Source organism: Melanerpes formicivorus, unplaced genomic scaffold, assembly GCF_026170545.1.
Source record: "Melanerpes formicivorus ecotype bairdi unplaced genomic scaffold, bMelFor1.0.p_v2 SCAF_12, whole genome shotgun sequence".
NCBI lineage: Eukaryota > Metazoa > Chordata > Aves > Piciformes > Picidae > Melanerpes > Melanerpes formicivorus.
Window position 1 is genome coordinate 533,410 of NW_027142364.1, and position 24,359 is coordinate 557,768.

Consider the following 24,359-nt stretch of genomic DNA (forward strand, 5'->3'; position numbering starts at 1 on the left):
TATTGCTTAAACAAAGGCAAGCAGTTTTGTGCTCCATGGACAGAGGAATGCTTGATGCTCACTTTTCTATTGCATCCATTTCTGTTTTTAAACTCCTCATGAAGGAGACTGATTTGTGTCTGTATAGTCCATTGCCTGCTGTTAACAGTAGCTGCTTCCTTTTTCTTAGCATGAGGAAGCAGGAACCTAATGAAGCTTAGGTTGTCTGATGTTTTGGAGGAGGTCTGTCAGTGCATTAGCTGAGAATCCCTGTCAGGAACTCAGGTTTGTGACAGGTTTGAAGCAAATTGCTAACAGCAGGCTCTGTGCTGATCTACCTGGTGGCCTGTGCTCTAGTGAGGCACTCTAAGCTGTCAGGAGGACTAAAGAGAACAAGGGAAATGGAAATGGCAGTAAAAGCCACCAAGAGAAAAGGCAAGGAGCTTTTTCTTGCACAGAGAAAGCAAATGTTGGGAGTACTGTGTGGCCTGAGGTGTGTAATGCTCCCTCAGGCTGGCCCAGAAGTGATGGATGTGATCATGGAATCATATTGGTTGGAAAAGCCCTCTAAGATCATCCAGTCCAACCATCAACCTAAGACCACCGTGGCCAGCATCTGCTTCAAGTGGATTTCTTGATGTCTTTCAGAGTAATGGTGCAACTCAGCACCAGGTGGAATCTTTCATAAGAACAAAACTGGAATCTCTGATCAAAGAATCCCAAATCAGGGACAAGGAAGATCCTGACAGCTTCACTGTGAGAGCCCTGCTGAAGGCCACCCACGAGGGGCTAAATGTTAACCTGAAGCAGGTATGTGGATTTCCCCCTTTGCATGCTCTGCTGGATCTTACAGCACAGTGTGTTGCACATTTTGCAGATGAGAAACCTGCTAACTTGTGAACAGCTCCTGAGGGTGTTTTAGCCAACGTGAAAACCTGGAAGTGTTTCAGGAAAGCATCTAAGGAGGGAATTTGGATGGTCAGGCATTAGGAGTACACTCTGTGTGTTCTAGTCTGGTTTATTCCTTGTTCAAACTTGGAAGTGACTGATTCAGTTAAGTACCAATATTGCAAGCATGCCTCAAGCAGTTTGGGTTGTGTCTAGCTGGGGAAAAGATCCTCCTTCTGTTGCCTTCTGGTCCTCTCAAGACTGGCTGTGGCACCTGGAAGCACTGCCTGTAATGCTGATGGCTCTTTTGTTGAGCCCTAAACCACAGGCTTGTGTTTTCACTGCCCTAAAAGGGTTGGTTTGGGCTTTTCTTTTTTCCCATGACTGTGTTTTCAGGCTGTTGTAGATCCAGACCAATGTGTTTCTTTTCCCTTTTGACATCAAACTGTGTTTGTAAAAGAAGGAAATGAATCAGAATGTTGAGGTTGTCAATAAAGAGTGCCTTGAATCCGTGGTCATCTCAACCAGTGCAAACCTCAGCTATATTACATACAGAGGCAGTTATTCCCTGGGGCATGTACCAGTCTTAAAGGTCAAGTACATGTAGCTCTGCTCTCTGCACATCTTCCCCTTCTGGAGAGGTTACTAAGAACTACATAAATCCTTTCTCCAAGCCTGGATCAAGGAAGTCTTTTGCCTGAAGCCAGGCTTGACTACAGAAAACAGACTCAGCTTGTGCTGATGCTTGAGACATCAGGGGCAAGCTGTGTTGTGGTGAGAAGAGGCTGTAAGAATGCAAAGGGTGAAGCCATCTGACGTGACAGAGAGGGTTTATTTCAGGCTGTGGATGAGCAGTGTGAGGACAGCCAGCTTGCCAGCTCCCTTTGGCCTTCAGGAGGTTTGCAAAGTGGCATTTCAGAGAGGTAGTAAATCTGATCAGGTACTTACAGATTGCATTGGGTTGGGAGGGACCCTCAAAGGTCATCTTGTCCAACCCCCCTGCAGTCAGCAAGGACACCTCCAACTAGATCAGGCTGATCTCTAATGTCTCCAGGGACAGGGCCTCAACCACATCTCTGGGCATCCTGTTCCGGTGTTTCACCACCTTCATTGTGAAGAACTTCTTCCTGATGTCCAACCTAACTCTGCCCTGCTCCAATTTCAAACCACTGCTCCTTATCCTATCCCCACAGCCCCTTCTGAACAGTCCCTCCCCAGCCTTTCTTCAGCTGCTCTGAGGTCTCCTTGGAGCTTTCTCTTCTCCAGCCTGAACAACCCCAACTCTCTCAGCCTGTCCTCACAGGAGTGGTTCTCCAGCCTTCTGATCATCTTGGTGGCCTCCTCTGCCTTTGCTCCAGCAGGTCTACCTTTCTCTTGTGTTGGGGGTCCCAGGGCTGGACACAGTGCTCCAAGTGAAGTCTTCCCAGAGCAGAGTGCTATGAATCATACCAGTATTGTTTTGTGTTAGAACAGTTCCATTTGGGATGTTGTCTGGCACCTGGAAAATGATTTGCCTCTAGATAGCTTGTGAGGGCATATGGAGATCTGTTCCAAGAATGCAGATTTTCATGAGGTGTTGGCTATGATGCCTGAGATTACCCAGGAGATGTCACTGTAAGCACTTTAGTCCTGCAAGTGCCTCCTGCAGACACCTGTCAGGTGGTAGCAGGAAGAGAGGAATTCTCTAATTGCCTGGCTTTAAGTTACTAAGAGACCTTCAGAGAGCTCTTCCCCCTGCTGCCACCGACCTGTGTGCAGACTGATTGCATCTGACTGTTGCTTTGAAGGGCCTTAAAGCAAAGCAGAGCTGAGCAATTAGTAAGAAGAAGTTTAAAGGCTACTGGAAGATGAACTTTTAGCAGCTGTTGACCTAGGTGGGAGAAAACTAAATGGTCGTGGTGGTTTGGTAATTGTGTAGCTCATCAGTCAGCTTTAGTGTCATAAAGCCCATCAGGAGCTGCTGTGGAATTGAGGTACCAGGGAAGGATCTGCTGGGGAATTTTCCTACTCTTTTGCTGGTCACCTCTCATTTAGAATCAAAGCAAAGCATCCACAATGCCACTTTCTGTTCCAGTCTGCAGGAGTTCTCAAGGGTTTGGGGGAGTGAGGGGGGAAGGCAATGTGTACGGTACTGGCAGGCAGGCCTGATGCTAGTTTGGATCTGCTGTTGGAACTGCATTCCTCTCTGGGGGGAAAAAAAGGTACTTTGTCTGCTAAGGCTTCCTCCTGCCTTCTGCAGAGACTTTCAGCCTGAGCTGGGAACAAATCTCTGAGCTTAGATACAGAGGTGTTATTGACTTCCTGAAGAGACCTTCTGGTGCTCGTGCTCTTCTCTTTACAAGAAGTGAATTCCAGCTCAGTGCTGAAGTGCTGGGGGAATGTCCTTCAACACCTTTAGGGTTTTCATTTTGCTCTTTAGGAGATGAAGCAATGTGCTTTCCTGACAGAATAAGCCAGGTGCTGCCAGGAGCTGTCAGAGTGATGCCCAGGGGCATGGCTCTATGTGCACCTCTGACTCCAGGCTGCCTCTGAGAAGTCCATGTCTCTCTGTTAGGAGATTTTAGTGCCCCTGTTCTCCTTTGTGGCTGTTTTCAAGCACACTTTGAAGTGTTGCTGGGTTTTGTTGCTGCTTGCTTGTGTTTGCTGGAGTGGTTTTTCTCTGCCTGGTTGGTTGCCTGGAGTGCTGAGGTTAATGTGTTTCCTTGCTGTTTAGAGGCTTGCTGGGCTGTCAAGTACAGAAAGCATATAAAGACATAAAGAATGAGATGTTGGACTTCACTTTGTGTTCACAGCTCAGTCTATCATGTTCAGTCTTTCCTCAGTCTTTCCTCAGTCTTTCCTCAGTCTTTCCTCAGTCTTAACTTAGACTTAAACTTATTTAGCCTTCACTCGCTTTTATTCTCACTGAACATTCTCAGGGTGACACACCACAGCTTTTCTTTGATTGAAGTTGTGTCTTGTGGAGGCTTTCAGACTCCTTCAAGGTACTCCTGCAGGTATCTAAGTTACACTTTTTATTGCACTTTCTCTGCACAGAACCTGGACTTGAAAGAAGGTGGAAAAAAGTCTCACAGTCGATCCTTAATTGGCAACTTTGGTAAGCACAAAGTAAGTACCAGGAGAGATCCAACTTGTCCTTCTAGGCCTGACCCATCCCAGGGACAGTGAGGGTGGGTTTTGCCTTGAAACAAGCATGGTGTGTATGGGAGGCAGTGAGGAAAGACTACATGATTAAACTTGGTGTATCTGTTGCTCTTCAGGAGAATCTTAGCTGCTAAGAGTATTCATAGAATGGTTTGGGTTGGAAGGGACCTCCAAGATCATCCAGTTGCAACCCCCCTGCCATGGACAGCTCCCACTAGGTTGCTCAAGACTTGAGGCCTTCAAGGGTTCTCAGGTATGGAGACCCTTGTAAAGATGCTCAGACAAAGTCAGATCACATTCACTGGTGGTGTGGAGTGGCTGGTTTCTGGCCAAGCAGAAAATCAGCAGAGCAATGTAGAGCTGGGCCTTGGTGTGCTCTTGTTTTCCACACAGCTGGCAGAGTTGGCTTCACTGGGGGTCCAGTTTTACCCTGTTTGATCCCCTGGGCAGTGCCATGCAGAGCACTGTTTCTGTCCCTTCCTTCAAGTGGCTGCTCTGAGCACTGGCTCTGGGCTCCTGCTATGCAAAGCTCTGTTCCTTTCTGATCTCTCTATGGGTTTGCTTGCAGCGTTGGTGTGTGTGGCTGTTAGGGCAAGCTGGCTGCCTCGCTGGCTCTTCACCAAGGCAGCTCTACTGAGCCATGCAAGAGCTGAACGTTCCAGTGGGTGTGAGGGTTCACTTTCCAGCTGCACAGAGAGCAGCCACCAAAAGGGACAGTGCAGCCATGTCTCCTCCCATTCCCAGATCCCCACAGACGTGTTCCTCTCATCTGCTTCCTCTGTTCCCACACTCCCACAGTGCCTCAAGGCTTGGATTTATTCAGCATGTAGGCTCAGCATGAGCTGCTGAAATGAATTCAAGCTTCCTTCCTTCCAGGGTCAATTAGCAGATGCCCAATCAATCAGCAGAGGCTGGTCATGACGGGGGCAGGCAGCAGATCTGTGCCACCAGCGGCTTCCTCTGCCCCCAGCCTTCTAGATGCCTTTGTTCCTCCTCAGCTCCATCCCTGGTGAGAGCTGCACCCGAGCAGGGAGCACAGAGGAACTGATCAGCTGAGCAGTGGTTTAGGAAACCCAGCAATTAAGAAACACTTCATCAGCCACCAGCCTCTCTGCCCTGAAGCCAGCCAGGAGCTGTCATAAATTCTCTAGACAGACCACAGCAGGGCTCACTTTGATTATCAGCTTACAGCAGTTTAAAGTGCTCCTATTGCTTTCATCCACTTTACTTCCTCAGTATGAACTGAGATCTGCAAGTGCCTGCTGTGCATGGGGCTGGACACTTCACACTGGTGCCAAAATAAATGCTGTGGAATGGGATGTCACAGAGAAAAGTCAGCCACTGAACAGTGCTGGCTACACTGAGGGCTGGGAAACGGCTCAATAACTTAATTACTTCAGGTAGTTATCCTAATGAGTACAGCAGGTTAGAAAGCCCATCTCACACAACCCCAGCATGGTGGGGCTTGGAAGGGACCCCTGGAGATTCTCCAGTCCAACCCCCCTGTTAAAGCAGGGAATCCACAGCAGGGAACCCTGGCCCAGGGTCACAAGGTGCAGGCAGGTTTCCAACCCCTCCCATCCTATGGTTCTCTGAGTTTCTAGACCCACCCCATAAACTGATGAATTGCTTGATTGGCTCTGCTGGATTCTTTCCCAACAGAAAGCTGTGAAGGCAGCAGCCAAATACCAGAGTGCATCAGATGAGGAAGAGAGCCAGCAAAACCCCTCTGGGAAGGAAGCAGGGCAGCTGCACAGGTGAGCTATGAATCACCACAGGTTCCCAGCTCGGTTAAAGCTGGAGGCATGTTTATTGCTACCGATATTTGTGTCATTTCCTCAGGGAGGCCTTGTTTTCAAGAGCAGGTCATTGATGAGGCTGCTAGTGGGGGATAGTTTGCTGTGAGTGCTGCAGCCTGATATTTTGATTGTAGGTTTTCCTAGGTTGCACAGAGCAATTACCCTCAGCCTGCACAGCAGTGTGGCAGTAATCATCTGCTGATGGGGAGATGCCAATCTACGTGCTGCACACTGCAAGGTGTGCTCAGAGAAAAGAGCTTAGGCTAAGCAAGGGCACATCACAGCCCAGCCAACTTTATTACATCTGAGAAGTTAAAGGAAAAGCAATCAAAAAGGTGCCATGGAGAATGGATTTGTAGTCACTGAAATGCTTCACTTGCAGCCACAGCTCCAAGCTCTCTGCTCTTGTTGAGAAGGAGCCAGGGTGCAGCTATTTCATTACGGCTGAAATGAAAAGCTTTGTGTTGTCTGGCTACAGAGGTACAAGGGCAAGAGTCACCTGTTCACTGTTATTTCCTTATTGCTGAAAAGGGGACAGAAGGTGTGTGTGTGGGGGTGTGTTTTGAAATGTGCCTTAAACATTTCTGGAGAGTGCCTGATCTGTGGAACATCTCAAAGAGCAGCAGGCTGACACGGCGAAGGAAAACGGTGAAGCTGTGCCGAGCTCTCTCTGACCTCGTGGTCTACACCAACTCTGTGGCAGCCCAGGATATAGTAGATGATGGTAAGGCTGATGGCATGAGAGCTACACCTGCCCTTTTCTCTGGCTGTGTTCCCAAGATTTCCCTTGTTGACCCAAGATATGTTCAAAGCAGAGCAATTAGTGACCTGCTCCTCCCACTCAATTACTGAGAACCGCCAGGTGTAGAGTCTTGCATCTGGGAAAGCACAACCCCATGGACCAGTACAGGCTGGGGGCTGATCTGTTGGAAAGCAGCCCTGGGGGAAAGGACCTGGGAGTACTGGTAGGACAAACAGGATAACCATGAGCCAGCAATGTGCCCTTGTGGCCAAGAAGGCATATGGTCACCTGGGGTGCAGCAAGAAGAGTGTGGCCAGCAGGTTAAGGGAGATTCTTCACCCCCTAATAAGGCCACAGCTGGAGTACAGACTCCAGTTCTGGGCTCCCCAGTTCAAGAAGGGCAAGGACTTGCTGGAGAGGGTACAGCAAAAGGCTAAACCTCATGTTCTCCTTGTTTAATAGCAGTGTAACTGAAGTGTGGGCCCAGGGACTGCTCTGTAACTCACGTGTTGGTTTCACACCACACACAGGATCCACAGGGAACGTGCTGTCATTCAGTGAAACCAGAGCCCACCAAGCAGTGCAGCAGAAGGCTGAGCAGTTCATGCTCTACAACCAGAAGCAGCTCACAAGGGTCTATCCATCAGCCTACAGGATTGACTCCAGCAATTTCAATCCTTTGCCTTACTGGAATGTTGGTTGCCAGTTAGGTGAGTGCTCAGTGACAAACTCCTTGCCAGCTCTTGTGCCTGTGCTAAGCAAATATTGATCAGTGACTCCTGGGTTTTCTCTTTCCCCAGTGGCACTCAACTACCAGTCTGAGGGACGTGTGATGCAGTTAAATGAAGCAAAGTTTAGGGTAAATGGCAACTGTGGTTACGTCCTCAAACCTCAGCAGATGTGCAAAGGTAATGTCCCACTGTGCATTTAGTGTTCTAAGTGTCAGGCCTTCAGAATGTGGCTTCATGGTGAAGTTGTGAAGACACAAGAAAAGCAAGGAGGAACACATAGAATCTGTCAGATTTCCATGCATTGTAACTCTCAGGTTGTAAGTAAAACAAGTCACAGATACATAGAATGCTTTGGGTGGAAAGGGACCTCAGAGGTCATCCAGTTCCAGCTCCCTGTCATGGGCAGGGACACCTCCCAGCAGCCCAGGTGCTCATCCAGCCTGACCTGAAACACCACCAGGGAGGGGGCATCCACAGCCTCTCTGGGCACCCTGTGCCAGTGTCTCCCCACCCTCACTGAAAAGAATTTCTTCTTAATCTCCAGTCTCAATCTCCCCTCAAAGCCATTGTCCCTTGTCCTATATCTGCAAGCCCTTGTCCAAAGTCTCTCCCCAGCTCTCCTGTAGGTCCTGGAAGGCTGCTCTAAGGTCACCCTGGAGCCTTCTCTTCTCCAGGCTGAACAGCCCCAACTCTCTCAGCCTGTCCCCATCATCTCTAAATAAGAGAGCTGCTACTCACCAAGGAATTTACAGATTAGCTCTAAATCAGAGAGCTAAGTTACTCTCTAGGTTACTAAGTTACTCACTTCAGACTGCATTTTGGCTCTGTATATGCATTTTGTAGGACCAGATTTATTCTGTTTATCTTTTTCCTTACACTTCTCATTCCTTGCCATCTTTTAGGCACATTCAACCCCTACTCTTCTGATCCACTTCCTGCCAGTCCTAAAAAGCAGCTGATTCTGAAGATCATCAGTGGACAGCAGCTACCAAAGCCTCCAGACTCAATGCTAGGAGACAGGGGAGAGGTGAGATACTCTGATACCAACAGGGGAGAGGTGAGATACTCTGATACCAACAGATACTTCCCTGAGAAGTGCTGGAGTGACCTGGCAGCATGTGGCTGAAGGCAACTTTCTGCTTAGTTAAACACACCAGTAAATCTCAGGTGTTGAGCTTTTGGTCACTAAATGTGCCTACACATGATGTTCCTTGGCTGGACTTGGTGATCCTGAGGGTCTTTTCCAACCTGAATGTTTCTGTGGTTCTGTGTTTAAGAACTGGTTGGGTTTGTATTTTGAGGGTGGCTTCATTATACTTTAAACAGCTCCTGAGACTACAAGGTCTGCATCAATTGATACTTCCTGAACCATAGAATGGCTCAGGTTGGAAGGGACCTTTGAGTTCATCCACTCCAAACTCCCTTGCTATAGGCAGGGACACATCTCAACTACATTTGGCTGCCCAAGGCCTCATCCAGCATGGCCTTGAACCCTCCCCAGGGAGGAGGCATCCAGAGTCTCACCACCCTCATACTGAAGAACTTCTTCCTCAGCTCCAGTCTAACCCTGCACTCCCTCAGCTTCAAACCGTTCCCCCTTGGCCTGTCTCTAGTCACCCTCAGGAAAAGTTCCTCTGCAGCCTTCCTGTAGGATCCCTTCAGGTACTTACTAGAAGGCAGCTCTAAGGTCCTCCCAGAGCCTTCTCTTCTCCCTTTCCCATGATTGTGCTCTTGAAAACTGCTATGAGTGAAGGGTTCTGTGAATTGAAATTGACTCTCTGTGTGAATTTTGTTCGAAATTGACCTCCTTGGCTTGCTTTTAAAACACTTTGTTTTTCAAACACAGATAATTGATCCCTTTGTTGAGGTGGAGATTATTGGGCTGCCTGTTGACTGCTGTAAAGATCAGACCAGGGTGGTTGATGACAATGGTAAGGCAATCTAGCTGGCTTCCTCTTCTCCCATCAAAGCTTAAGTAATTGGAAGTGATTCAGTCTCTGTTCTGAATTTCTGCATTGCAAAGCCTCTCATCTGATGACATCCAATCGCTTGAACACATTAAATTCTGCTTTCTGGACAATTTCTGCTGCAGGGAGACAAGGCTAGGGGTGAAGGGCAAGAACTGCTCACCACAATAGCTTTCTCCTGGGTTGCTCTAAAATCTCCTTTCTGCAGAAGGTCCAAATTGATATAGATATGGGTAGAATTTCACATGCAATGAAAACAAATCACATCCTAGGCAGCTTCACTGCCCCCTCAGGCTTTGTGGAAGGAGGTGTGTAACAGAGTGGGACAGCCTGTTGCAGCAGGGGAGGTGGACACCAGCTCTCATAGCTGCAAAACCATTTTGGGGGCGAGGGGGAAAGGTAGTGCCTGTTTGGTTTGGACTATCTTTAGCCTACCATAGTTCTGCAAAACAACAAACCCCCTTGGTGTCCCTGCCAGAAGCCTTTAGTTTGTAGAAGCAGTGCAAGAGATCCAGAATCCTTTAGTTTGTAGAAGCAGCGCAAGAGATCCAGAATCCTTTAGTTTGTGAAAGCAGTGCAAGAGATTATGGGGATGGAGAGTGCCTGGATCTAGGGGAGCAGCAAGGAATGAGATTCCATTTGTCTGCTTGGTTCTTGTGCCTCCTGCCAAGCTATGCATGATGAAAATCAAGGCTAGTGCTTGCTCTGGACTCCTTTCCCAAACTTGCTGTTGTGTTTGCTTTGCAGGGTTTAATCCTGTCTGGGAGGAAACCCTCACTTTCACCGTCCACATGCCGGAAATCGCTTTGGTGCGGTTCCTCGTCTGGGACCACGATCCCATCGGGCGAGACTTTGTTGGACAAAGGACTCTGGCCTTCAGCAGCCTGGTCCCTGGTTAGTCCTGCTTGTTTGCCTCAACTTAGAAATCTAGCTGAAGAGCAACCACCTGGGAACTTAAAGATGAGGATGTCAGCATTACAGAATCACAGGACGGTAGGGGTTGGATGGGACCTCTGGAGATCACTGAGTCCAACCCTCCTGACCAAGGCAGGGTCACTTAGAGGAGGTCACACAGGAACACATCCAGGCAGGTTTGGAATGTCCCCAGAGAGGCAGACTCCACCACCTCTCTGTGCAGCCTGTGACAGGCCATGGTTTAGTTGTCAGGAGGTGTTAGGTACTAGGTAATAGGTTTGACTTGGTGATCTCTGAGGTCTTTTCCAACATTATTGATTCTATGATTCAGAACTTTGTTTTGGATGGGGCTTGGAAACCATAGGTTTTGCTAAAGGTGTAAGATGCTTGCTGTATCTATTTCATTTTCATAGGCATTTTAGTGCATGAAGTGCAAAGTGTTGGTCACTTGTGGTGCTCTGGTTTTGGTTCCCTAGGTTATCGCCACGTGTACTTGGAGGGGCTGACAGAAGCATCCATATTTGTTCACATCACCATTAATGAGATCTATGGGAAGGTAGGTGTGCCAGCAAATGGGCATCTTCTGTCCCCACCACCTTGTTGTTTGGATTCTTCTGATAAGAATGGATTTTAAGATCCCACAGAACCCCACAGCATTTATCTGCTTTGTAAATGGGTTGCACAGCTTAGGCTGGTGGCATTTTGTACACTGGATGGGCAGTGCCTGTCTCTCTTTCTGTTACTCCTCAGGGGTTAAGTTTAGACAAATTACTCATCAATGAAGAAGTACAAGTCAGGGTCTCTGTTGTCCTCAACTTGATGGCTTAAATTCTATTCATATCTAAAGAGGTTGGGACAAGTCCAGAGGAGGGCTTCAAGGGCTGGGGCACCTCTGCTGTGAGGATAGGCTGAGGGAGTTGGGGTTGTTCAGCCTGGAGAAGGGAAGGCTCCAGGGGGACCTTAGAGCTGCCTTCCAGTGCCTGAAGGGATCCTACAAGAAGGCTGCAGAGGGACTTTTCCTGAGGGTGTCTGGAGACAGTCCAAGGGGGAATGGTTTGAAGCTGAGGGAGAGCAGGGTTAAAGTGGAACTGAAGAAGTTCTTCAGTACAAGGGTGGTGAGACACTGGAACAGGTTGCCCGGGGAGCTTGTGGATGCCTCCTGCCTGGGGATGTTCAAGGCCAGGTTGGATGAGTCCTTGAGCAGCTGAGTCTAGTTGAGAGGCATCCCTGCTCATGGCAGGGAGGTTGGTGTAGATGATCTTTGAGGTCCCTTCCAACCTGAGCCATTCTATGATACACTGTTGAGCATCAAGGAAGCAAAATGCAGATCCTTACTGCTGATGTTTTCTCTGAGGAGCACTGAGCTGGGACACCCACTGGCAGCACACCCATATCCAGTAAAACATTGGGCTCTCCAGCTGAGCTACAGCAGTTGCAGCACAGACACGCTGCTGTCAGAATGCTCAGGAAGCAGAAGGATGTAGCTCAGTGTGTGTTTGGGAGATCCTTGCAGGAGATCAAGAAGGAGAGCATCACAGACTCTTAGTCTAGCATGCAGGTACTTAGGTATGCTCTTGCTGGTAGCACCTAACGATTGTCCTGTCTAGATACAGGAAGGACATTTCATAGATTCATAGAATGGTTTGGGTTGGAAGGAACCTTCAAGGTCATCTAGTTCCATCCCCCTTACCATGGGCAGGGACACCTTCCACTAGAGCACTCTGTTCAACTAATTCAACTTTAGGAGTAAACCTTGAGGACTCTTAGTGCATCCCCAACAGGGTCTTAGACAAGCAGTGAATTTAAGCAGCAAAATCTCCCAGGTTTTAGTGCAGGATTTTGCTTGTCTGCAAGATTTCTGCTTGTCAAATATTTAAGCAGTGCAAATAGAACCAGAATGCTCTTTCTCTGCACTTCAGCTGCTTTCAGGAGCAGCTTGCAAGAGGTTTTTTGAAGCCACACACAGATTTTTCTATACAGTTATATGTGTCTACACATATCTGATATCCAACAATATCTCTGTTTGGAACTTGTGCATTGCAGATAAGCAGCACAAAGAAATTCAGGCCCTACTCCAGAGGATGCTGAACTAAAGCAGCACTTTGTGGAGATAAAAATAAAGGCAAAACAACCACAGAAATAATCCCCAAGCACTTTCATGAAGGCTATAGGTTAAGAAGCACAGTTTGCCCTCAGCCTTTCTCCCTCTGCAGAGGATGTCATGCCAAATGTGTGAGGCCCCAGAGCTGTGAGCACCTGAGGAATGCTCAGTGGAACAGACAGGGACAACAACACAGAGGAAGCCCAGGGGCTGAGATTTGCTCTAGTCCAGATCCTCACTTAGCTCCACTGCCTTTATCCTCACTGATGCCTTTAGATTCCTGAATGATCTAGTGATGACTCTGTAAATCCCTTGGATGTCTGCCTGGCTCTTGGCATCTTGTCTCAGCACAGGGATTCAGTGCACTTGTCTGCTCCAGCAGTGTTCCTTCTGCCAGGGAGGACAGCAGCAAGGCAGTGGAGGGAACAGCAGTGGCCATTCTGTGCTACAGAGAGAAGCTTTTAGTATCTAAGGTGGATTTTACTGTGCCTAAACCAGTGTAAAAGCAACAGCAGTGGTGAGCAGCTTGGAATGCATCTGAAAGACTTCTGTACACCTATGTGTGACATCACAGTCAGTTTTGGTGAGAGTCTGCCTGCTGGGGAGCTTCTTTGGTCTTTAGCTCATGGGCTCCTCAAAGAGAACAGAATAGAATAGACCAGGTTGGAAGAGACCTTCAAGATCATCGTGTCCAACCTATCACCCAACACCACCTAATCAACTAACCCATGGCACCAAGCACCCCATTCAGTCTCCTCCTGAACACCTTCAGTGATGGTGACTCCAGCACCTCCCCAGGCAGCCCATTCCAATGGGCAATCACTCTCTCTGTGTAGAACTTCCTCCTAACCTCCAGCCTAAACCTCCCCTGGTGCAGCCTGAGACTGTGTCCTTTTGTTCTGGTGCTGGTTGCCTGGGACAAGAGACCAACCTCTGCCTGTCTAAACACACCCAAGAGAACCAGCAGAATAGGGAAAACAAAAGATGTGTGTGGGGCCAGACAACCCACTGAGACTTGATCTCTGCACCACTCAGCCTTTTTATCTCATGCCTGCCTTAATGACAAGCTGTGTGACTGTTTGTAACCAGTAACTGAAGGCTGAATGCGTGTAGACACCCAGTCTGCAGCCTGGAGAAGAGAAGGCTCCAGGGAGACCTCAGAGCAGCCTTCCAGTACCTGAAGGGGGCTACAGGAGAGCTGGGGAGGGACTTCTGACGACTGCTTGTAGTGATAGGAAGAGGGACAATGGCTTTGAGCTGGAAGGTGGGAGACTGAGACTGGACATTAGGAAGAAATTCTTTCCAGTGAGGGTGGGGAGACACTGGAACAGCTTGTCCAGGGAGGCTGTGCATGTCCCCTTCCTGGGGGGTGTTCAAGGCCAGGCTGGATGAGGCCGTGAGCAACCTGGGCTGGTGGGAGGTGTCCCTGCCCATGGCAGGGAGCTGGAACTGGATGATCTCTAAGCTCCCTTTCCACCCAAGGCATTCTATGGATCTATGACTTGTTGGTACCAGATGATCTTTAGGTCCCTTCCAGCCCAAAGCAGTCTGGGATGCTATGGTTCTGTGACCCTTCTCAGTGAGGGTATCTGGGCAAGGTTGAGAGAGGCTGACTTTAGACTGCTTGAAATCCTTCGCTGTCAAGGGGTTCTGGTTGCAGCTGCCTTGCTATTGCCTTCTTTGCTTGCATCACAGCCTTGGGAACCTTAGCCAAATGTATTTGCATTTTTTTGCCTTTCAGTGGAGCCCTTTAATCCTCAATCCCAGTTACACAATCTTGCACTTTCTAGGAGCCACAAAGGTAGACTCCATCAGCATGCACTTTGCCCTTGCTGGGCACCCAGCTTTATCCAATGGTTCCTAATCGCATGTCCTGCAACTCCCAAACTCTGCATCATTCTTCATCCAGCCTCTGGAGCATTTGAATATTGCTTTGGTCAAGCCCATGCCTAAAACTCCCAAGTTCATGTGTAGCCTGTGGCTGCCAGACACCTCTCCACAGCCTTTTCACCTCTGATTAGGAGGCTTTGAGCAAACTTCTCTGCTATTCGTGGCAGGCTGCCACCCTAACGAGGAGAGATCTGGTAACTGTGGCAGGCTGCCACCCTAACGAGGAGAGATCTGGTAACTGTGGCAGGCTGCCACCCTGATGAGGAGGGATCTGGTAACTGTGGCAGGCTGCCACCCTGATGAGGAGAAATCTGGTAACTGTGGCAGGCTGCCACCCTGATGAGGAGAACTACAGGCATGCATGAATTGGTGGAGACCTGTGCTGATAGTTCCTCGCTCCGAGTAGCTGTGAAGTGCTTGGTGTGAGATTTTGCTTTGCCGCATCTTTAACTTTGTCTTCATCACCCATAAGTAAAAGCAGCTTTTTTTGGGTTGCTCTCCTTATCTAATTGTCTGAGCTCACTCAAAGCCTTGGTTGTTCCTTCTCCTTTCAGAACAAGCAGCTGATAGGACTCAGAGGGCTGTTTAACAAGCCCCCCAAGGCCAGCTCTGCCGAGAGCGGCGGGCACTACATCCGGAAGCGCTCTCTGGGCGAGAGGATCCTGCGGCGCACGGCCAGCGCGCCGGCCAAGGGCAGGAAGAAAAGCAAGCTGGGCTTCCTGGAAGCTGCTGAGATCAAAGACAGTGCTTCTGAGCCAGCAGACCTGAAAGACTTGAAGGAAGGAGTGGTCAGGCGTACGAGCCGGAGCCTGCAAGCGCGCCCTGCTTCTATGCCCGTGGATAAATACCTCCTGATGGAGCTGCCGAGCCCAGGAGATGAACCTGCCCCAGATGCCAAAGGAAAAGAAAATGCAGCTGGTAGGTGCTTCCAAAATCAGTTTTGATGTTAGGAGTTGGAGTAGTCCACTCCAGGCCAGGCTGGACAGTGAAGGTGGTGAGACACTGGAACAGTGTTCCCCAGGGAGGTTGTGGCTGTCCCCTCCCTGGAGGTGTTCAAGGGCAGGCTGGATGAGGCCTTGAGCAATGTGGGCTAGGGGAAGGTGTCCCTGCCCATGCCAGGGGGTTGGAGCTGGATGATCTTGGGTCCCTTCCAACCCAACTCATTCTGTGATAGTCTGTTAAAAGGCTTAGTTCTGCAGTTTGTTCAACTGAGATTAGGAGATACTGGGCAGACTTACCTATGATTGAAGGATTTGAACAGCTCCTTCAGCTCTTTGGTAAGTGACATCCTGGAAAGCTGGCTGCTCTCCAAACTAGGCAAGGATTTCTGGAAGTGCTTTTCAAAGGGCACTTGCCAATTTCTTCTCAATTGCACTTCATCAGTTTCTAGTTGGCTTCTCATCCCTTTACTCATGGAAAGAGCTGCTGGCATGCTGGGCTTTCTCCCCCTATTTTCAAGGAGGAAGATCCCCCTGCACCCATGTGTGCTTGGTTCTTTTTAATAGTGGGTGCAAAAACTAATGGACAATGTCAATTAGATGTAAAAAGGGTTAAAAGAGGTCAGACTTTGCATCCCACAGTCTTGAGCTGGGCTTTTTCCACCTGGAGAAAAGGAGACTGAGGGAAGACCTCCTGGCTCTCTGCAGCTCCCTGAAAGGAGGTTAGAGGCAGGTGGGGGTTGGTCTCTTCTCCCAAGGAACAAGTAATAGAGTAAGAGGGAATGGCCTCAAGTTGCACCAGGGGAGGTTCAGGTTGGATATCAGAAGGAACTTCTTCACTGAAAGGTTTCTCAAACCCTGGAGCAGGCTGCCCAGGGAGGTGGTTGAATCCCCATTCCTGGAGGTGTTTAAAAGCTGTGTAGATGTGGTGCTGAGTGACCACAGCACCAGCGTTGGTGGAGTTGGAGAATGGTTGGACTTAATGATCTTTAAAGGTCTTTTCCAACCAAAATGATTGCATGGTTCTATAGGAGCAGTCCTGGGTTTGAAAGGCTCCCATGAGTGCAGCAAGCCCAGTGTGTCTGACTGAGCTCATAAAGGATTTGCTGGAGCATTCCACAGAACCACAGAAACATTCAGCTTGGAACAGACCCTCAGGATCACCAAGTCCAAACCAGAGCCCTGCTCTGCAAGGCTCACCCCTAAATCAGAGCCCCAAGCACCACAGCCAAACCACCTCCAAACACAGCCAGGCTTGGGGACTCCACCACCTCCCTGGGCAGCACATTCCAATCCCTGACCACTCTTGATGGGGAAAAAAAGGTTTCCTACTGTCCAGTCTAAGCCTCCCCAGTCACAGCTTGAGGCCATTTCCTCTTGTTCTATCACTAATTAGCTGTGAGAAGAGACCAGCACCAACTTCTCCACAATGTCCTTTCAGGTAGTTGTAGAGAGCAATGAGATCTCCCCTCAGCCTCCTCACAGAGGTCTAGGAAGCACTGCATACAAGGCCTGCTGCCTCCACCCTGAGCTTGTCCCTGGTTTGCAGTGTCTGTGCTGCTCTTTGGGGCTGGATTTTGGTTGTGTGCACTCATACAGGCTGTCCCCACCAGGCTGCAGGGCTAGGGCAGATCCTCACCTTCTAGTGGCTTCTGACAGAGCAGCCAGTCCCTTGGGGCTCTTTCTCAGCTGGCACAGGAGAGCCAGGAGCACCAGCTGTCTTGGTGAGATGCAGAGAGCACCACAAGAACCTCTTTTGGCCTGAGAGGTGACAAAAATGTTGCTGTGCTCTGAATACAATGGAGCAGCAGCTTCCAGCAACCACAGGTGCCACCTTAAAATAGACCTGTCAGATGCAGAGGAGAGGAGGGTGCTGAGCCACCTTTGTTCTGCTTGCCCATGTGAGTGGTTTTGCAGGGACAGATCATCTGGGCATCTCTTTGTACAAGAAGGTGCTGAGGAGAAGGAGCAAGCAAAGTCAAACCAGTTTGATTTCTACCACCAGGAGAAAAACAAAACAAGTGGAGAAAAGATGCTCTCAGAAGAGGAAGTCAGCTCTGAAATGCTGTGCTTGGAATTGTAAGGTTCTCTAGAGGAGCCTGGGAAGGGGAAACAGCTCAGCCTTTTTTCACAACAGCTGTAACGTTTCTTCCTCAACAAAAAAGAGTCAAGATCCTCTTGGAAGGAATTTTCACACTTTGGGAGGTCCCAATTCCTCACTCATAGCAAAATAACCTTTGCAGAAAGCACCAGCTCTGGTGAGGTGACCTCAAAAGTTGTCACAGGGGATGAATCCTGCCCCTTCTAACTATGAGAGAGCTAGACCCTGTCCCTTGGAGTCTCTGTGAGCCTTCCTCTATTACCCCTATGAGAGAGCTAGATCCTGTCCCCTGGAGTCTCTGTGAGCCTTCCTCTATTACCCCTACAGAGGAGTTTAGGCCACCTTAGACAAAGAAACAAGACATCAAAAAGCTGAAATTCCAGATGGAGTCCTCTTCTGTCTCCCTTCTCTGTGCTGCTAGGCCATCCATGGCTTAGTGGTGGGCAGAGAGAAACTCAAGCCAGGCCCTTTTGTCATGGAAACAATTCCCTTGAACCCTGGTAAGAGAAGGTGCAACTCTTCCTCAGGCCTGGCTATGTCCACAGTGTAAGTTCAGTCCAGATATTTTAGACTGGGAGGTGGCTTCACCATCAGGGAGTTTCTGATCAACTGAAGTGTTGATTACTGCAGGATGCCATGAGGAAGGCAGAGTGTTGGCTGTCCAGCAGAGATCTGTCTTCCTAAAACAGAGATCTTTCTTGGAGCACACTGCCCAGGGAGGTGGTGGAGTCTCCATCTATTCCAGGAAGGATCTGGAGGTGCTGGAAGGTGTCCAGAGAAGGGCCACGAGGAGGAGCAGAGGGCTGGAGCTGCTCTGCTGTGAGGACAGACAGAGGGAGTTGGGGTTGTGCAGTCTGGAGAGGAGAAGGCTCCCAGGAGACCTCATTGTGGCCTTCCCGGATCTGCAGGGGGCTCCAAGAAAGCTGGGGAGGGATTTTTGAGGGTGTCAGGGAGGGATAGGACTGGGGGGGGATGGAGCAAAACTAGAAGTGGGGAGATTGAGATTGGATGTGAGGAAGAAGTTGTTCCCCAGGAGGGTGGTGAGGGCCTGGCACAGGTTGCCCAGGGAGGTGGTGGAAGCCTCCTGCCTGGAGGTGTTTGCAGCCAGGGTGGATGTGGCTGTGAGCAACCTGCTGTGGTGTGAGGTGTCCCTGCCCATGGCAGGGGGGTTAGGACTGGCTGATCCTTGAGGTCCCTTCCAACCCTGACAGATCTATGATTCTATGTTTAAGAAACCTGTGGCCATGGCACCTGGGGACATGGTGTAATGGCCATGGTGGTGGTGGGTTGATGGTTGGAGTGGCTGATCTTGGAGGGGTTTTCCAACCCAAACAATTCTCTGATTCTATGGAAATATTATGGTTGAATGTAGCTCTGCTGCCTCAACTGAAATGAGCCCAAGTGAGCAGTGTGCTGGCCATCCCCTCTCTTCTGGATAGGAAAAGATCTACAGATCAAAGAAATGTGGATCTGTTCCATCTCTATCTCTTCATCATCCTTATCTGTGCTCCTGCACAGGGAAGCACGGGGAACCTTGCAAGCCATGTTCACTAAATCAGTTCTCAGTCCACCCAGGGGGTTCAACCTGAGGCTCTCAATGAACAGGGGCTGAGGGCTCTTGTTGAATGCTTAGGGCTTCTCCTCTTGCTTCCTGGGGGCCTGACCTCTAGCCACTGTCAGAAGCAGGAGATATGATGTCAGACTTCATTCTGTTCTGGTGTCCCCATCATAAGAAGGACATAGAACTGTTGAAGCAGGTCCAGAGGAGGGCCACAGAGATGATCTGTGGGCAGGGGCACCTCTGCTATGAGGATAGGCTGAGGGAGCTGGGGTTCGTCAGCCTGGAGAAGGGAAGGCTTCAGGGGGACCTTAGAGCTGCCTTCCAATACCGGAAGGGATGGGATGGGATGGGATGGAATGGAATGGGAATAGAATAGGAATAGAATGGAATAGGGATAGGATAGGATAGGATAGAATGGGATGGAATAGAATAGAATAGAATAGAATAGAATAGAATAGAATAGAATAGAATAGAATAGAATAGAATAGAATAGAATAGAATAGAATAGAATAGAGGCAGCAGAGGGACATTTCATCAGGGTGTCCAGAGACAGGACAAGGGGGAATGGTTTGAAGCTGAGAGAGAGCAGGGTTAGACTGGAGCTGAGGAAGAAGTTCTTCAGTATGAGGGTGGTGAGCCTCTGCAACAGGCTGCCCAGGGAGGCTGTGGATTCCTCCTGCCTGGGGGTTGTTCAAGGCCAGGTTGGATGAGGCCTTGAGCAGCTGAGTCTAGCTGAGAGCTGTCCCTGCGCATGGCAAGGAGGTTGTTGTAGATGAGCTCTAAGGTCCCTTCCAACCTAAGCCATTCTATAATGATTCTATAGTCCCTGCTTCATTAAAAGCTCCAAAAGAGTGAATCATGGAGCTCAGATGAAGACCAATTAGATGGTTTGGTGGAGGAACTCTTCCATGGCTGTTTTGTAAGGCTTTCAAAAGCTGGCTCTGATGATTGTAGAAGGAAGATCAACAGCAACCCTTTTGCACTGTAACATTTCTCCTAACTAGTTGTAGAGTCTGGAGTCCATCTGCTTGGTGCCTTGTACTCAGCTCTTGTAAGCATGCCTCTTGTTTCACAGTATGATGGTTTTTAACAGAGCTGTTTTGTTCTGTCTTTATTGCCATGCTTCTTTGTAGTACAAATCTGACTAGGAACACAGCTGAAGGTAATGCCACCTGCAAGCCCCGCTCTGGTACCTCATCCACATTATTTGCAACCAGTATTACATCACCTGCTTGATGTAATAGACATCCAGAGGGAGTTTCAATGAAGTGCCTGCAGTTGTATTTCTCCATTTCTTCATGTGCCATGGATAATTTGTACTAAACCTGCACAACCCCATGATTAAGTTCTGTCACTGCTGTGCCTAATTTTGCGTTCTCCATTTGTCTGTCTGAGGACAAAATAGGTGTTCAGAGGCAGAGCCCAAGCTTGTGTGTGACTAACATGTCTCTCATTCCATTTAGCCAGCAGTGAGGACACTACAAGTGGGCAAGAAACAAACCTGGAAGACTCTGGCTCAGCAAATACTCCAAGTTTGACATCTCAGTTGATGAAGAGTGAGCGGAAGGAGGCCTCAGTTGATTCTTTAGTACCACCTCTGCAAGAGCAACCTGAACACTCAGTTTTTCCAAGTGTGGCTGAAATGAATCACCTCACAGACTGTCAGGATAATGATCTCCCTGATGGAGCTATGCCCCTCATGCAGGGCTCTGATGTTGACATTTCCACAGGAGCACCCTGTGACAAAATCTGTGCAGACCATGAAAGGGTTGATGGCACAGAAGGGTCTGAGAGGGAGCCACTAACTCTTGCGAGGGCTTCCTGCTCTCAAAACGTAGAGGTGGAAAACCACAGATGTGACATCACGAAGGAGAGCACTGCAGCACCTCCTTCTTCAACAGATCCTTCCTCTGCCATTTGCTCTGCTGTCCGTGCCCTGCACTCCACCTCAGCCATGCAGGACAGTGACATTTCTCGCCTGATAGATGAGGTGTCCTTGGCCACCGAGAGCCAGATGGACAGCGCCGTCTCGGCTCTGATCGGACAGCTGGATCTCACTGACGACCAAACCAACCATAGCAAGGTCTTGAGCCCCCGTGGCTCCAGCAGCCAGATCTTCAGCATGCTGGCCACACAGCCACGTGTGCCTACTGCTGATCTCCACAGCCCCTGCAAGCACAACTTCCCCGCCGCTCGATCCACCACGTCGCCTTTGTTCTCCACTCCGGATCCCACCGCGTTCCCCAGCCCCGAGACTGCCGAGTACTCCACATACACAATTATCCACGAGGCCACTCTGACACCAGCTTCTGAGTGTAAGCCCCACAGTGAGGCAGCCTGCAAGAAAAAGTTAAGTAGCATAGAAAACAACCTGGCCAGTTCTCCTTGTCCTTCACCCCTCTCTTTGCTCAAGGTGAATCCCAAGAGAAAACAAGGAACAAAACCCGGAACGAGCTGGGAAGCCCCCAAGTCTGCTCCTTCTTTTGCTTCCAACAGCCTCATCTTTGAGGAGACTCTTGTGGACCCTCTCGCTGGTGAGACTTCAGAATGCAGCAGCCTAGTAGAAGTAGATGGGGATTCTCAGGATCTCCTGGTCACTGCCTGTGAGTACAGAAGGGAAGACATGAGCCAGTTGGCCTCCCCTTTGAAACTGAGGCAAAGGCAGCACGCTGGGTGTGGTGGTGGCAGGTCCTCTGGGAGCAGCACAGCTATGCAGCTCTGCTCTGCTGCCCTGGGTTGCTCAGAGCACTTCAGGACTGCAGGCCCTCAGCTGCCTTTCCCCATGTGTGCAAATGTTGGATTCCTGTATCACCACCCCACAGAGAAGCAGGCAAAGGTAACCTGCGCTGCTGAGAGCCCCCCGCTCAGCACGCACTCCCCGCTGCTCCACGGCGCTTTGGCCTTCCCACCTCACTCAGCCATCAAGCAGAGCAGTCCTTGCAAATCCAAGAGCCTTGGGGACTTGACATCCGAGGACATCTCCTGCAACTTTGAAAGTAAGTACCAGTACATCAGCAGGAGCTTCATCTCCTCGGGCATGAGGGACAAGAAGCTCGCCGCTATGAAGAGCGTGAGGCCGCACTCCACCGATGCCCTGACAGAGCAGCTGAGGAAGCTGGTGTCCCTCGACCAGGAGGACACCCAGCAAGCACTCTGCTCCAGGCAGATCGATGAGGACTGCCCCAAAGCCCTGGTCAGAAAGCTCTCCTCCAGGAGCCAGAGCAGAGTGCGGAACATCGCCAGCCGTGCCAAGGAGCGGCAGGAGGCCGCCAGCAAGCACAAGCCTGCCCACTCCAGCGGCGTCACGGGGGTGGTCCTGCGGAGCAAGCCCTCGGCGCCTCCTCACGTTGTCAACAGGCACTCCACGGGCTCCTACATAGCCAAGTACCTCAATGGCTTCCCTGGGGAGGACCTGGAGGGCCGCGGGATGCCGGAGGGCGCCTGCGCCGCCTTCCACTCCGGCTGCGGCGACCGCTTGTACGCCCACCACCCTGTCCTGCAGCTGGAGCCCAGCACCGAGGACCAGCCTGAGATCTATTTCCTGCTGAGACTGTAGATTGTATACATGTACATTTGGTCAAAGTTTACACGGTGGAAGTGAAGGATTTTTAGCAAGAGAGCCCCTGTGGAGGGGTTAAGTTATTTAGGAATGCAATTCCCTGCCCGTGCTTGGGCCCTGTGTAAATACAGCCCGCCCTCCACCCTCACCACAGCAGTGGTTTGGCTTAGCAGTCCCCACCACGTGGAGTCACCTGGGGGGCTGTTTGCATGCAGTGAGCATTGGTAGCATCACTTTGCATGTGTCATGCTGTGCTCAGAAGCCTAACCCTGCAGTGGCTGCAAGAGTGTTGTCGTCTCCTGCTGTTTGGAAGAATGTTTTTTAGTGACCACTTTTGGCCCTTGGTGAGAATCCTCCTGAGCCTCCTGCTTTCTGTTGCTGGTGATGTCCTTGGGGGTCCTTGGCCAGCCCCAGAATGAGCCCCTTCCTTAGCACCACCCTGCCTTGGACTCCACTGTTCATTCCACATGTGATTCAGCGTGCAGAGCTTGGGGTCAGTCCGCACCTGTCAGTCCCCTGTGGGTTTGTCCTTCTGCCCACCCTGTGAAGTTGTCTTCCTTTCTGGTGGCTGTGTTGAGTGCTCAGAGCAGGATGTGGGAGTCACTCTGCATTTGTGGCTGGAAAACACTGGATTGCTGCATTCCTTTGGTTCTGTCTTGTTGCTCTTGGCTGTGTGTGTAGCTTTGGTGCAGTAGCAGAGCTGTGTATTTGTAATTCCCTTGCTGATGTGGTGCCAGTCAGTGGGGCCTGGCAAGCTGATGTGGTAGAGCCAACTGTTTTGACTGTCTTGCCTTTTCCTCCTGTGAAGGCTGAGAGTGCATTGGGTGAGCAAACCTCCACCACTGAAGCTTCCCTGGAGGGAACAACAGAGCTTTATTTTGGTTTGACTTTGCCTGACTGTAAGGTTTTTTCTGAGCTGTACAAGATGTACCTTTTACCTCTTTCTTTTGTAATGCAGAGTATTATTATTCTTGAAAACATCATTAAAATAGATTTTTAAGCACCTGGTTACATGGTCAATGAAGCTCTAGCAGACACAGCCCTGCTCAGACAGTAGTTAGTGACTGCAGGCAGCTTGTTTGTGGATCATCTTGAAGGTCTTTTCTGACCTTGGCTGCTTCTCCCACGTAGTTGCTAATGACAGGACAACAGGAAATGGCCTCAAGCTGCACCAGGGCAGGTTTAGGTTGGATATTGGGAAGAATTTCTTTACATAAAGTGTGGTCAGGGATTGGAACAAGCTGTCCAAGGAGGTGGTGGAGTCACCATCCCTGGAGGTGTTCAACAAATGAGTGGCTGTGGCACTTCAGGACACAGTCTAGTGGTCATGGAGGTGTTGGGTAGAGGGTTGGACTTGATGATCTTGGAGGGCTTTTCCCACCTGAGTGAGTCTAGGATTCTAAGTTGTAAAGGAATAAAAACACTTGAAAACAATAAGAGTGAAAAGCTACAGGGAGCAAAGACAGAACTGAAGCTTGAGGAGTGGAGAGTCAGATTCAAGATCAGGAAGAAATTCTTGGCAGTGAGGGTGGGGAGAGCCTGGCACAGGTTGCCCAGGGAGGCTGTGGCTGCTTCCTCCCTGGGGGTGTTCAAGGCCAGGCTGGATGAGGCCTTGAGCAAGCTGGGCTGGTGGGAGGTGTCCCTGCCCATGGCAGGGGGTTGGAAATGGATGAGCTTTAAGGTGCCTTCCAACCCAACCCATTGTGTGAATCCATGAATTTCCCCCCCAGAATGGGTTAGGTTGGGTTTGTTCCTGCACTGAGGCTCTTTTGGGTGTGTTGGATCAGGTTTTAATGCTGTAGCTGTCTGCAGCAGGGGAAACAATGCTCAGGACCCTCAGTCCACGTGTCTGAGGCAGTGTGGCAGAGTGATTACACTGATGACAGATCTGCTTAGGCATGCAGGAGGAGGAATAAATTGAATTTCTAGCAGAGATTATCTTTTAAACTCCTGTGTTGATTGAGAAAGCAATGAAAAGGGGCAGTGCCTGTGCTGGCCTAGTTGAGCCTGGAACCTGGGGGGTTTGTGGGGGGGAGTAAAAAGC

At 49.9% G+C, this 24,359-nt stretch overlaps 1 protein-coding gene across 6 annotated transcripts in view; it reads left to right on the top strand.

Moving 5' to 3' along the window:
* PLCH1 (phospholipase C eta 1) overlaps positions 1-23,312 on the top strand; it is a 93,683-nt gene extending 70,371 nt beyond the window's left edge. For 4 of the 6 annotated variants that reach the window (XM_068144867.1, XM_068144871.1, XM_068144872.1 and 1 more), the window contains 13 exons: positions 628-789; positions 3,904-3,975; positions 5,674-5,768; positions 6,434-6,534; positions 7,083-7,262; positions 7,353-7,460; positions 8,186-8,310; positions 9,130-9,214; positions 9,998-10,144; positions 10,642-10,721; positions 14,008-14,067; positions 14,711-15,074; positions 20,220-23,312. In XM_068144867.1, coding sequence (XP_068000968.1) covers positions 628-789; positions 3,904-3,975; positions 5,674-5,768; positions 6,434-6,534; positions 7,083-7,262; positions 7,353-7,460; positions 8,186-8,310; positions 9,130-9,214; positions 9,998-10,144; positions 10,642-10,721; positions 14,008-14,067; positions 14,711-15,074; positions 20,220-22,312 — 3,672 coding nt within the window. In that variant the 3' untranslated portion in view covers positions 22,313-23,312. Of the gene's footprint in view, positions 1-627; positions 790-3,903; positions 3,976-5,673; positions 5,769-6,433; positions 6,535-7,082; positions 7,263-7,352; positions 7,461-8,185; positions 8,311-9,129; positions 9,215-9,997; positions 10,145-10,641; positions 10,722-14,007; positions 14,068-14,710; positions 15,075-19,889; positions 19,919-20,219 lie in introns of all 6 variants that reach the window. The other 2 variants (XM_068144873.1, XM_068144868.1) reach the window with 2 other exon arrangements.
* Positions 23,313-24,359: the final 1,047 nt, after the last annotated feature.